This window comes from Propithecus coquereli, unplaced genomic scaffold, assembly GCF_000956105.1.
Source record: "Propithecus coquereli isolate 6110/MARCELLA unplaced genomic scaffold, Pcoq_1.0 Scaffold473, whole genome shotgun sequence".
Lineage (NCBI taxonomy): Eukaryota > Metazoa > Chordata > Mammalia > Primates > Indriidae > Propithecus > Propithecus coquereli.
In genome coordinates this window covers 2,991,899-3,005,165 of record NW_012150541.1, presented here as the reverse complement: position 1 = coordinate 3,005,165, position 13,267 = coordinate 2,991,899, and the positions used below count along the sequence as shown (strand labels likewise).

General features: G+C 58.1%; 1 protein-coding gene across 5 annotated transcripts in view; it reads right to left on the bottom strand.

Annotated features, from left to right (window-relative positions):
* Positions 1–13,267, bottom strand: part of CTBP2 (C-terminal binding protein 2) — a 155,874-nt gene that overhangs the window by 1,458 nt on the left and 141,149 nt on the right. For all 5 annotated transcript variants that reach the window (XM_012655357.1, XM_012655356.1, XM_012655358.1 and 2 more), the window contains 7 exons: positions 11,964–12,118; positions 11,580–11,724; positions 6,920–7,126; positions 4,028–4,242; positions 3,470–3,600; positions 2,819–2,946; positions 2,230–2,347 (listed from right to left, as the gene is read on the bottom strand). In XM_012655357.1, the coding sequence (XP_012510811.1) occupies positions 2,230–2,347; positions 2,819–2,946; positions 3,470–3,600; positions 4,028–4,242; positions 6,920–7,126; positions 11,580–11,724; positions 11,964–12,118 (1,099 nt within the window). The remainder of the gene's footprint in view (positions 1–2,229; positions 2,348–2,818; positions 2,947–3,469; positions 3,601–4,027; positions 4,243–6,919; positions 7,127–11,579; positions 11,725–11,963; positions 12,119–13,267) is intronic.

Here is a 13,267-nt window from a genome sequence, read left to right as displayed (position 1 = left end):
TATCATAACAATAAGAACATCAAGATTTTCATGAACCAACTGCAGGGTTTTACCCAGGGGGCCGCCCATCACGTACCATGTATGCTATGGCAAGGCAGCGTGAGTTGCCTGCATACCACACAGCTCCCAAGGTAAAGAGATGTGTGACTTTATACATGCTTCTCAAGGCCCTTGGCTCAAAAGCAGCATGAGTTAAATTCAACTCACATGGCAGTTAATGTGTTAAAAACCACAGTTTGTACAAAGCAGATTCCTCTAAGTTTTCTGGTTGCTTTAGAAAGTGTTCATGAGGTGTACTGATATAATAATTTCCCAACAGATAGCATGAAGCACTGTTAGAATTGCAGATTGAACACTTGTGGTCCCCTCTCCCCCAGATCACAAATTCAAACCCTGACCCTCCAAAGTGATGGTGTTAGGAGGTGGGGCCTTTGGGAGGTGGATCAGCCCAGGAGGGTCTAGTGCCCTTAGAAAAAAAGGGAGCCCAGGTAGCTCTCTGGCCCTCTGTCTGCCATGTTAGGATGCAGGGAAACACTGGTAGTCTGCAGCCGGGAAGACTGCCCTCACCAGAACCCGACCATGCTGGCACCCTGACCGCAGACTTCCAGCCTCCAGAACCGAGAGAATTTCTGCAGTTTATAAGCCACCCGGTCTGTAGTACTTTGTTACAGCAGCCAGAACTCATTAAGTCAGTGGCTTCCTAGGCTGGTTAGTGTTACACTCCCGTGGCGTGAGATGGGGCAGGGGAGATGGTGTGCTGGCTGCTGGCTCAGTGCCTGCCCTCCCCTGAATGCCCAGACACCGGCTCGTTCTATCCACCAGGCGCTGCGTATGTGAGGACAGTCTGCATTAGCCACCTCCAGAACATACGGTTCTTAGGCACAAGTGGGACTCGCTGTGTTTACACATACGTACAAGGCAGGTGCTTTAGAAGGAGGCGTATTTGCAAAGTTCTCAAACCCTTTATAACTGAGCCAGAGGGGACAGTGTCTTACTGTGGAAGCCACCCTGCCCCAGCCCCTGACTTGCCACACCATTAACACCAGTCAGCAATCCCCAGGACCTCTCCAGAAGGACCCTGCTTGATGGGGTCCCTTCAGGTATGGCCCTTGAGCACGCATTTAATGCTCCAGAGGCCCTAACAGCCATGGACTATCTGAAGGACAAGGATGGGCCACCAACATCAGTAAGGAGGGGAGTCTGGTGCTGTGATGGGCTCAAGTAATGGTACTTGAAAATGGCTTTAAGGGCAAAAATGGTGGGGCCCTATGGAATGTAAAGAAAGCCACATGGCCAGCAGCAACATGGCTTCTTCAGAGTCAGAGCCTTCGGCAGGCAAACCGTACTTTACCAACCTCTGGTCCCTGTGGTTAAAGCAGGGGACATGTGGCAATGTCTGGAGACATTTTCAATTGACACAACTGGAAGTGGCAGGTGCTACTGGCATCTAGTAGGTGGAAGCCAGGGATGCTGCCAAACATCCCATGGCGCACAGACAGGGCCACCAAAGAGAATGATCTGGCCTCACATGTGAGCGCTGCCAAGAGTGGGAAACCCTGGGTTAGAGTATGTAAAGAATTTCTTCTTGGAGTCGAGGCTGCAGCTTTTCTCCTTTATGCATGAAGGATCTACGTATTTCCTGGATCCCAGCAGTAATGGTGTCAGGAGGGTGGAGAACCACGGGAAATACCACAAATCAAAACCACTGCTCCCTTGATGGGGTCCCGTCTCTACCCACCCCATTCTGCACTCCCTAACATCGCCACTGTCACACCTTTTATCCTTCTTAGTATGTGGACAAGGGTATTATCCTTAGTTGACTGTACCATTCACTGAGCAGAATGCTTCCCTTGGACAATTCAAATTAGAAGATAAAATCACTAACAGTGACTAACTAACCTTCCCCCTGAAGGATCTCATCTGTATCTTTTTTACTACTAGAAACCCTCTGTTTTCAAATGGCTTCAGAAAGAGGGGCAATTCCCAGCTCCCTGTGGCCAGTCACATCTGGGAACTATCCCCACCTCCTTTTAAAAATAGAAATTTCTGGCTACCAGTTTTAAGAAGTCTTATTTGTTTCTTGGAACTAAGCCATCAGAAGAACCGAAAGAACAGAATCCATGAATCCCACTGACAAGGCTGATGTTTCCTTCGTGCCCAGGTGCCCCAAAGTCCCCTCTCCCCAGGGGAGCGAGGCTCTGGCTGAGACAACCCGGTTCCTCTTCTCACCTGTACGCGGCACCGTTGAGCTCGGGATGGATCGCCTGCTGGTCTATTACTGACCACGGGGCTGACGTGACAAAGAACTCCTTGTTCACACAGTTTCTTAAGCTTTCTGGGATACGACCTGGAGTAAATGATTCAAATTAATCATGCTTTTAAAGGTCACAGTGATGTCACTATTATCCTCAGCTGCTCCTGGGGGGAAATACGCTAAAATATTTGTATGGAGAGAAGCCTGAAGTCAAGTCTCTTTCTCTGTACTGAGAGTGCTGGCCCCTCTAGTTTCACAGAAGGTGAGATGTCCAGGGCCCAAGCCTTGGAGCTCTTCAGCACTGGGCTTCCGCTGGCACCTCCTCCTGCCTCCGCCGTGTACAAGGCACACTGGCTGGGACTGAAGGGGGCTGGTTCCCGCTCAGAAATTCAGTTCAGGACTTACACCAACAGGGTGTGACTCGCACAAAATTTAATTAGTTTGACCTTAAAAGTGAATTCTGCCTACACAGAGCCACCTGTTACCGGCAGGGTCAGAGGCAGCTCCACCGTGGAGCCGAGCCTTCCCCTCAGCGGGCCAGGCTGGCGACAGACTCGGGCTCACCTGTGATTGCCCGGCGGATCTCTGTGGCAGCGGCCTCCCTCATCTCTAGCGACGCCTGCTCACTATACCAGGCTGTGTGCGGAGTGCAGATGAGGTTTGGCGCATCCTTCAGCGGACCCTGAGCAAAGCTGACGTAGAAAAGCACAGTAATTGGGAAGAGTGGAATACACCCCCTGCCCGACCCATCGAAGGGAACTCTCGGCCACGTAGAGTAGCAGCTACATAAATATGACGGAGGGACATTTTGGATCGTATTTTATAAAGGTTGGGAGTTTTTGAACATAATTATCAAAACTCTTCTGTAAGAACAGTGTTGGGGATAATTGGATCAAACAGGAAAAAACCCAATTCTCCTGGGGCTTGCCCTGGTCTAACCAGACACTCCTGGGGTACAGGTGAAGCCTGTTAGTCTATAGACCGAAACCACCACCATCATTTTTCTGCCTCTACTTTTTCTGATGACTTTTGGGGAACTTCTGGCCCTTTTGCAATTAGTGAGAACACAGCATAATCCTTGAAGAACAGACTCCAAATGTCTCCAGAGCTTCCTTCCCAGGGACCTGTTTGGGAAACTGCCTGATTTCCAAGCGCGGGGGCAGGTGTGCAGTGGAGCCTGCAGGCTCCCGGCTAGCGCAGTCTGGCCACACCTACCTAAAGGGCTCCGATTCGTGCACGTCGAGGGCTGCCCCTCGTATCCTGCCCTCCTTGAGGGCCTGGGCTAAGGCTTTCTCGTCCACCAGGCCTCCGCGGGCAGCGTTCACGAGGAACGCTCCTTGCCTCATCTGTGGAAGGGAAGAAAAGCCAGTTACACGTGTGCTCCTGCCGTGCGAGGCTCCTATGCCGAGGTTCGAGAAGACAGCTGCAAACCAGGGGTCTTGCTGGTCTGGCTGCTTAGCGCGTGTGCTGCGGTTTGAGGAGAGGGGGTAGCTGGAGGCCAGGGCTCAGTTTCTGCTGATCCCGAGAAGGCAAGAAGCTGGGAAGGTTGCAGCTGTGCCGGGTCACCTGGGAGGGAAGCCAGCTGGGTGCTCGGCCAGCTCCTGTCCCTCTGTCTGGGCTGGCTCAGCCTGTGGAGGGTTTGTCCGAGGGACTCTCATCCCCACTCACCAGCATGTCCACGAACCATCTCCCATCCCTTCTTGTGCCCACAGCAGCGGCTGCCACCTTTCAACAGAAGCTTCCAGGGTCTGAGGGCGTCTGTTTTCAAATTACCTGCTTTATAGTAAAGTCATTGATGAGGTGGTGGTTGTGTTCATTGAGATTGCAGTGCAAGGAGACGCAGTCACTCTGATACAGCAAGTCCTGCAGGGTGTAGACCCTCTGCACGCCCAGGGACCGCTCTATCCCATCCTGCAAGTAGGGGTCATAAAATATGACGCTGAATCCAAAGGCCTTGGCTCGAACAGCGACCGCCTGCCCCGTGCGACCTGTGCGGAAACAGAGTGTCCAGGTGAGCGCGTCCACGGCCTGGCCCAGCTCGCTGCCCCCGCTGCTTCTCGAGCGAGCCTGAGCTCGCTATCCTGTTTACTGTGGGGTTTGCTCGTGCAAGGGTAAGATGATTAAAACTGACCCCTGCGGTCCGGCCCGAGCACAACCCGGCTGCGTGAAATCACTTTTTGGCTGGGAGGCAGAGCTGTGTGTCCCTCAGGCTTGGACCTGCCCGGCTGGGGGAGCTTCTCGCCCGTCTCCAGCATCCAGTCTGGGCCTCCAGCAAGTTACCACCCATGTCACCTCCCAGGACAAGCAGGTGTCCCAACACCCCAGTGGCTGTCATTTCACAAACCCACACATGCCCCCCCCCCCCCCAACAGCATCTGCTTCCCACAGCAGTCGTCAGCGTTTTGTAAACAAAATGGCTCAAGTGATGCCTGACTGGGCTCTGCTGGGGAGATCACAGAATGACTGTTTATGTAAAGCCATGGTTCCCGGCACAGGCAGGGAAAGGAGAAAGGAAGAGGGGAAGACGGACATTGCCAGGCAGGAAGCCCGCCTTTGAGCGGAACTTGCTGGTAGCTGTTTTGCCCTCCTGCTGAAGCTCCACCTAACCAAAGGCACAACTCAGACAACTGCCATGGTCTAGAGGCCAAGGCTTAATAAGCTGCTCAACCATGAGGGCCAGCTGCAGGGCCACCAGTGGGGGGGGAAGTCCCATCAGATCATCCCTCTTCAGTGTCACCCCATGGAACTCCAGCCATGCCTGCGTCGAGGGGCAGAGAGCAGGCAGTACTGGGATGGGGTGTGGCTGGACTAACAGATCCCCCTGCCGTACAGGAAGCACGGCACTGACGACCCCAGCATGCGCCAGGATCAGCACCCTCCTTCGCCCCATTCTGTGGCTTCCGTCACCCTCCTGACACACTTTCACCTGGGAACGTCCCCCCGCCCCCCGCAGATCCGGGGCCTCAAGGGCCTGTGGAAGAGCAGCCCGGAGCCGAGCCCGGTTTGAGTGCAACAGTGCTGACCGGACAGGCATTGTTCTCAGTGGTGGAGTCTTCCATGAATTCGCAGATCCCAATCTTTCCACTGGCTTCTACTTTAGCCACGAGATTTTCTGACTAAATACCTAATGACTCCATTCTGTTACTTGGGACTTAATCAAAACCCAGTCCCCGTAGAAGAGGAGCGCTGGCCGGCAGCACTGGTTCTGTGCCCGCCTGCCCCAACAGCCTGAGCTGGGCCCAGAGGCCAGGGAAGGTCGCCAGCCCCTAGCGGGGCGGCCGTGCAGCGCCTCGGCTGCCTGCAACCACGCCCCCTCCCGTCCCACCGCTACAGTTCTGGAAGGCTATGCAGAGACTTGCAAAGGTAGCAGCAGAGACAACGACAATGTGTGTGTTGGCGCCCAGGAAGACTGTGGCAGTGGTTAGCTTACAGTCTTGGGAAAGCGGCCGACGCAGGGGGTTGGCCTTGACATCCTGAGAGTCCTCCAAAGTCGGGTGACGAGGGCCCAGCCAAAGAGATGACCCTCGTGATAAGTTCCTGGAGCCAGCAGCCCCTGACACGGGCGCTGTGCCAGTGAGGCTCCTGCCTCGCAGTGGGGCCGCTCTCGGCCACTCCCCGGCTTGGCAACCTGACCAGGGACTGTCTGAAGCCTGAAGATGAAGGAGACGAACCATCTCCAGGAGCGGCAGGAAGCACAGTGGGCGCTGCAGTGGCCACACCCTGTATCTACGTTGCTCACAAAGACATTTTGTGGCACCCACTTAAGAAAAATTGAAATATGATGGGGTCCTTTGAGAACAGAGCAGCTTCCCGAGTGTGGGAGCACCACGCAGCCCCGGTGTCAGGCTGGGCCAGCGCTTGGCGACCACGCCCTGTGAGTGAGGGGAGGACGTGCACCCCTGGAAGCACCCAGCAACCTCGTCCCCATGCAGGCTGCTTCCAGGTGCCCAGTGGGGCCAGCGGAACCAAAAGCATCGTGGCTCTCGGCGATCTGGAAAACCCAAGTGATGGGTTGGGGAGTCTTCTGGAAGCCCAAACCAAACTACCTGCCCCACGTGCTCTCATGCTCCGAGTCCCAAGAGGCTGTGTATTCCCTACCCGCCGTTTCCTATTCAAAGGTTGGGAAACTGAAGCATGAGAAGTCCAGTGATTCCCACAAGGTCACAGAGCCAGTAAGTGACAGGGTGAGGTGCAGTGGCAACAAGCCGGGGCTGCCTCCGGTACACGGCATGGACTGGGGCTGGGAGGGCAGGGCCAGCTGCCTGTGGGGCCAGGCTGCTTCCCGTCGCGGCTCACCCTCTTGTGGAACCCTGCCCGTGTGTCTCCACAGGCAACAGTGGGTCCAGGAAGGCCTTTTCCTGCCCCACTCTAGGGTGAGCTTTCCAAGCCGATGGCCTCGCTATGCCACCCCAACGTGGCACTCAAAGGCCTTGGGGAGCTGGGCCTCCTCTCTCCTACAAGGCCGCCAGAACCCCACAGGGCACACAGCCCCTCCCGGCAGCCCAACAGCAACACAGCCCCATCCTTCCAGAACCAGCCCAGATCTCACCTCTGGGGCCAGTTCCCTGATCGGTCTTGATCCCAACCTCCCAGCCCTGCAGCTTGGCACAGGCCTGCTGGGCAAGTCTGCCTCTCCGGAGGGCCCCGCGCCAGCCCCGCACGTACCGAAGCCAATGAGGCCCAGCGTCTCCCCGCGGATGCGGGCTGCTCCCGAGGCCACCTCGCGGATCTGCTCCACGCTCTGTACCCGCGTGCCCTCCCGCAGCGCCTGGTACAGCCACGTGTTCCGCCGGTACAGGTTGAGGATGTGGCAGATGGTGGAGTCGGCCGTCTCCTCCACGGCGGCGGACGGGATGTTGCACACGGCGATCCCTGCAGGGACGAGGGCAAGGCCCGAGGTGAGAGAGCCCCAAGTTCTCCGGGGACACCCAGGGCGCCTGGGCGAGGCAAGGTTTGTCACTACTGGCTGTGTGGCCCCAGGAGAGGCCTGCTTCAGCACCCGGGGGCCACAGGGCTCTGCCAGCGGTCAGCAGGCCCCTTGGCTGATGTGCGGGAGCCTTTGGTCCCCACGTCCAGCCCCAGCGGGCACTGTCAGTCCAGGACTCGCTCACGACCAGCTCCACTCCCGCTGCTCTGAGACTGGGCGTGAGCAGCTTCCTCCCAGGTCGGCACCAAGTCCTAAAGGATGTCCCAGAGCAGCAGGAAACTAGTGGAGGTCTGGGACCCACGCTGGCAGTGCTGCAGTGGGGGGCCAGAAGACCACAGACTCCTTAAAGTAGACCCCACTGAGGCCCAAAGCACCCAGGGTCCTTGTGGGGCTGGCAGGGAGAATGGCTTTTTACAGGGTATTAAGAGTTTAATGCAAAAAATCATGTTATTATCAAGTTAAAAAAAAAACAAAACCCTTCACTCCCAAGGACGGACCTGATGTCTGGATCCAGCCGCACAGTTATCCTGTGGTCCCTGATCGGCACCCTGCTCTGGCTGGAAGGACAGAGTGGCCAGGATGCCCCCCGCTCGTCCAAGGAGCTTTGGGGCTGAGCCCCAGGCACCCACTGTGGCCAGGGCTGGGATGTAGCAGAGAGGCCTCTCTGGGAACGGGCCCATGGGTGGGCGTGGGGACACAGAAGCCAGCCAAGAAGTTCTGAGGAGGGGCCCAGGTCAAATGGCTCTCTCTGACCCCAGGTTTGGGACCCCTAGGAAGCAGCTCTCCCCGCAAGGGACAGGCAAGGCAGCCGGACTCCACCTTCTCTTTGCAGGACTGGGGGTGGGGACAGAAAGCACACGGAGTGGTGGCTCCCCTGCATAGGAAACAGGACCTACCGTGCAGAGGAGCCCCCCTCTAGTCGGGGGCAGGGGTGCCTCACAAGGGCTGCCCTGAGGTCCTTGATGAGTGACCCCTCAGCAGGACACGCAGCTCAGAGGGCAAAGCCGCCACGAGCAGGTCACATTCTGCCACCCCACCTGGCTGACAAGGGCTCCTCTGGGCCACAGACCCCTGCAAGGGACCAAGTGTTTGACCGCGATCAAGGCTGACCACCTCTCGCACGAGTGGAGTCAGTAACCCTGCACAGCGGGGCCCGGTTTATCTGAAACTCAGCACGGAATTCTGGGATTGATCACGTGCCATGTGACTAGCGACAGAGGCTGGTGCGATGTTTAGGAAAATCCTTGGCAGTCAGGACGATTTTCATTCCTCCGAGGGCCAAGGTCCGGCAGTAGGACGGGACCTCAGGGCCTCTGCACAGACACAGCCGCTGGCCAGGATGCTACTGCCTTGGCCCGGCCGCCCGCAGCCCAGCGTGAGCCCCTGCAGGTCCCTGCGTGGTAACGGCACCAGGTGGGGGTGGGCGCACAGAGGGAGACTGAGGCAGGATATCTGCTTGGTCTTCACAGCAGAACTCGGTCATTTAGCTTCTTGGCTTTGGTGCCAAGAGAACCAGAGTGCACCGAGTGGGAGAGAGTCAGGCACTGCTGGGGACCAGGAACCTGCCTGCCCTGGCGGCCGTGGTGCCTCTGCCGGGAGACTCCGTAGCCCTCATCACCGTCTGAAGCGAAAACCTTTCTCCACTACTACAGAGAATCCTCTGAGTGCCCGTGAAGTATGGTTCTCATGCCCACGGGCCAAGACTGCCAGCCTCATGGGAGCCTCTGTCCCCACAAACATGGCCCCAAGAGCTGAGCTGCCTTTCCTCTCCCGTCGGTGCTGTGATTCTTCACTGCAGTCCCTTTGAAAGCACCACTGGTGATAAACTGGGTGGACAAGTTGGAACAGCCTGAGGGCGCTTGGACTCCTGGCTCTCCAGGCCTGCAGCCACCTCCCTCCCTACCCTGCTTCCAGGTCCCCGGGGAGGGCGGCAGGTAAGACAGAGCCTCACCCTGGCTTCTCATCCAGGGGCTGCCAGCTCTGAGTCTTGTGGCCCCAGAGTGTGCCGCCTCCTGGAACACAGAGGGCCCTGTCCTCCAGGCCCTTCCATCAGGAGGAGGGCGTGCCTGCAGCCGCCTGCCTGTCTCAGCCTTTGTTACTGAAGCTCTCTGGGCCAAATGCACTTGGAGACAGAGGCTCGTTTTCCTTCTCCAGACTCCACATTCGAAAAGGGCCCTTCGAAAGGGCCCAGCAGATGTCTTCCAAGCAGCTCCCTTATCAGATGGGACCGGGACCAATGAAAATGCCAACACTCACAGCCCTTCTATGCTTTTCAAAGCTATAGTTCCTGGAGGGGAGAGGTGGCTCATGCTTATAATTTCAGCACCTTGGGAGGTCAAGGAGAGGGTGTTTGTGTGAGGCTAAGAGTTGAGACCAGCCTGGGCAACATAGTGAGACCCTATCTCTTAAAAAAAAAAAAAATTTAGCTGGGTGTGGCGGCATGTGCCTGTAGTCCCAACTACTAGGGAGGCTGAAGCAGGAGGATTGCTTGAGCGCAGGAGTTCAAGCCTGCAGTGAGCCTGGGCAAAAGAGTGAGACCTTATCTCAGACAAACAAAAAACAAAACCAAAACAAAACCTCCAAAATACACCAAAAAAACTGCATTTCTCAGCCCTGGCTGTCTTCTGTGGGCCTCAGGACTCTGGGCACACAACCTCCCCACCTGGCTCTCCTCACCAGTCCCAGGAGTTTGAGGGCCTGGTTTCCTTCTGGCCCCCACAGTCTACCTGAGGCTCTTCTGCAGCTGGAGAAATAAAGTTTCACCTCCGAGGACCTGCCCGCCTACTGGGAAGAAGCGGCTGTTTGGCGTTAACACCTGGGCTGGGGTCGCTGTGCTGAGGGACACATACAGGGGGTGGGGAGCAAGCAGGTGCGAGGAGGAAACGGCTTTGAGAACCCCTGGGCACATGCGATCATGTTCTCCGCTGTTCAAACTTGGGATTTCAGCTCTACTAAGAGCACAAAGAACATTTGTTTTCAAACAAAAATATCCTTGTTGGTGCCAGGGAAAAATGGAAAATTTCAGTTTATATTAAACACGCTTCTGAAGACTCACATCCCCCCGAGTTTCTCTGCTGCAACAAAGAGGGGCTCAGAGTGACACTGGGGCCGGGAGCAAAGTGCGTTGGGAACAAGTCGGCCGGGCACAGCGGAGGGTGACGGCCGCGCTCCTAAAGCTGCCACTGCCCTAGACCCCGTGAGGACCTGGAATCGATTCGACCCTTTCTCCTTCCGAGACGCTTCCGTGCAATGCACGGACAAACGACCGAGTCGTGACTTCTCTGGGATTCGCCTGTGGGGCAGCCCCACCCAACTGCACCCAGATGCCGAGGGCCACCGACAGGCTGGCTGCCTGCCCCGCTCACACCCCAGACTCACCTGTTCCCCGAACGCACACGAGGGACTAACAACTACAAGAAACCCCCTGCCCTCCACGCAGAGCCCCAGGCTGGGACCGTGGAGAAAAAGCGGGAGCCCACTGGGGTCGCTCGGCCGAGAACGTGGCAGGCGGTGTCCGTGGGCAGAACTGTCAGATGCCTGCAGCGTTCAGGTTCAGACCTGGGCCTCGGCTGTGCACGGGTCACACAACCTGGCCTATCGCTGGAGTGCCAGGGCCCACCGGGGGGAAAGACCCCAGGAAGGGCCATACCAAGGCCCGGCTGCTGTTCCGCCCACTGGGCCCGGGTGCCTGGTCATTATTCTAAGGGATCCCTTAGAAGCAGGGGCACCTCAGTGCTCATGAGGCAGAGTACAGCTCCCAGGCCGACGTGCAGGGGCGGCTTATTTCAAGCACAGAGCAAATACAGTGACCTTCCTGGGCCTCTCCCAAGGTCCTAGACGCCAGGCTCCTTGTGCCTCTGCAAACAGTGCATATCGAGCCCACACCAGGCGCTGGGACGGAGAGGCCACCACACCATGGCCCCCTTGGGTGCTTGTGGCCAGGGGTGCAAGAAGCAGCCTTCACCCCCCCACTTGCAGGTTCTCATCCGCTGCCTCTGCTTCTTTTGAAACCTCTGCCATCAACATGGCTGGGCACCTGCTTTGGCCCGAACCGGGTCAGGTTCTGCTGGGGCCTCTCTCCCCGAGGATGAGGCCCAGGTTCCTGTGTAGACGGGAACCCTTGGGAGGGGGGCCCCATCCCAGGACTGGAGGAAACCCCAGAGCTGCGCACCCAACAGTGGCAGTTCAGGGGACATGTGGCTGCTTCAGGCAAAGAGCCCATCGGCTCACTTTGCTTTGGGTTGTCCCAAAGCACACGGCATGTGGTACGTGGAGACGGGGCTGACGAGGTCCTTCTCAGACCCCTCTGCAGCCGGATGTGGCCGCTCCGTGGTCCCCGCTCTGGCTCCCTCCCTACCAAGCCCACCTGACGAGGCCCGGCGCTGGCCACACACTCACCCAGCTCGCCCGCGGCCTTGATGTCCACGTTGTCGTAGCCGCTGCCTATCCGCACGATCACTCTCAGGGCCTTGAACTTCTCCAGGTCCTCCCTGGTGAGGGTGATGGTGTGGTACATCATGGCACCCACGGCCTCGTTTAACACCTGCGTCGGGCAGCAGAGCACAGGGTCAGCGCCCCGCTCCGCACGGCCCACTGGCGCCACCCAGGGTCACCCTGGAACCTCAAGCACAGGATTTCGGTAGGAAAACGACAAGCTGGAGACATGGCTGTTGTGGGGCCAGCTGGTGACTCCAGTGACCTAACTGGGGTAGGGGGTGGCCTGATGAGGGACCCACCCCCCGCAAGGACAAAGTGGCCCCCAGCTGGACAGGGCAGGCCCACCTTCTCGTGGATCTCCTGAGTGGACTGGGCGTCACAGAAGGCCACGGTGGCCAGGTCCTTCAGGATCGGCATCTCCACGGTGCAGTCGCGGCCGTCCAGCAGTGCCACCAAGGGGCGGGGGTGCAGGGGGCCGTTCATGATCTGGGGGCGGATACCTGTGCAGAGGGAGGGAGGGCACGGTGGGCAGGCGGCCCGCGACCCACCCTGGGGAGGGCCAACAGCCCCGGCCATCACCGCCAAAGGCAGCAGGCAGCAGAGCAGGGATGAGCCCGGCCTCTGCCTGCAGCGGCTCCAGCAGGGCCGTTGCCACGGTGAGGAGCCCCCACCCGCACAGCGCCGCCCCCTCGCCTGCCGGCAGACCGCAGCCGAGGCCGAAGCCCGTCGGGCACCAAGGCCAGAGTGAGCTGGGCCCACCCAGCACAGGACCAGGTCAGGGCAGGTGTCTCAGAGGACTGCAGAGCCAGTGGCTGCCTAGACTAGTCCGAGCCACCAGGTTAATTCTGACGGATGTCCTGGTGCTGCCAACAAGGTCAAAGGAGAGCAGTGAGGGCAGAGGGGGCCCATGCTGGGGGTGAGGCAGGGACGACTCTCCCTGCAGGTCCAGGCACAGAATCTCCAACCAGACCAACACGGTAGCTTCTAGATGTTCAGCAGGGTGGGCGGTGGTGATGCCTTAACCTGCCCTCTGCCACATGGCCACGCCCCGCAGGCTCACGCCCCGTCAAGCCCAGGATGAGCCATTCTGTGCAGCGAAGCTGGAAGGCCCTGACAATCTCAGAGTCAGAGAAGCAGCATTTTCTCCAACAAAAATCGCCAAATCTGTCGCTGGGGAGGTCTTGGAGCTGCAGCCCCTCCTGACCACCTGCCTGGGCACCAAATCATCACCACCTTGCCATGACTCACCCCTCCGACACCAGAGAACCACCACCCAGGCCGCAGAGGGGACCACACCACCAGGGAGCCAGGCAGGGGCAACATCTGCTTTCTCGTTAAATCAGAAATCTTTAGCATCGGGTTAAAAATCGAAACAAGACAGCTTCCAGGGCATTTTAGGCTTTCAGTTGTCCAGGTACACTCCCACGTGCCTGCGACACTGCTCTGGCCGGCACCGCAGCCCCGGCTGCAGGAGCCCACTGCCCCCTTCTCTGTGGCTGGACAGCGCAGGCCACCTGTCTCCCTCCTCTCAGAGTTAGCTTGTCCTCTCCCGCTGGCCGGGCAGGTGAGATGTTCCCAGGCCCCAGGACCTCCGTGCAGGCCAAACTCAGCTCTGTGGCCGCCACCTTCAGTCCCCAAACTTAGGGCTC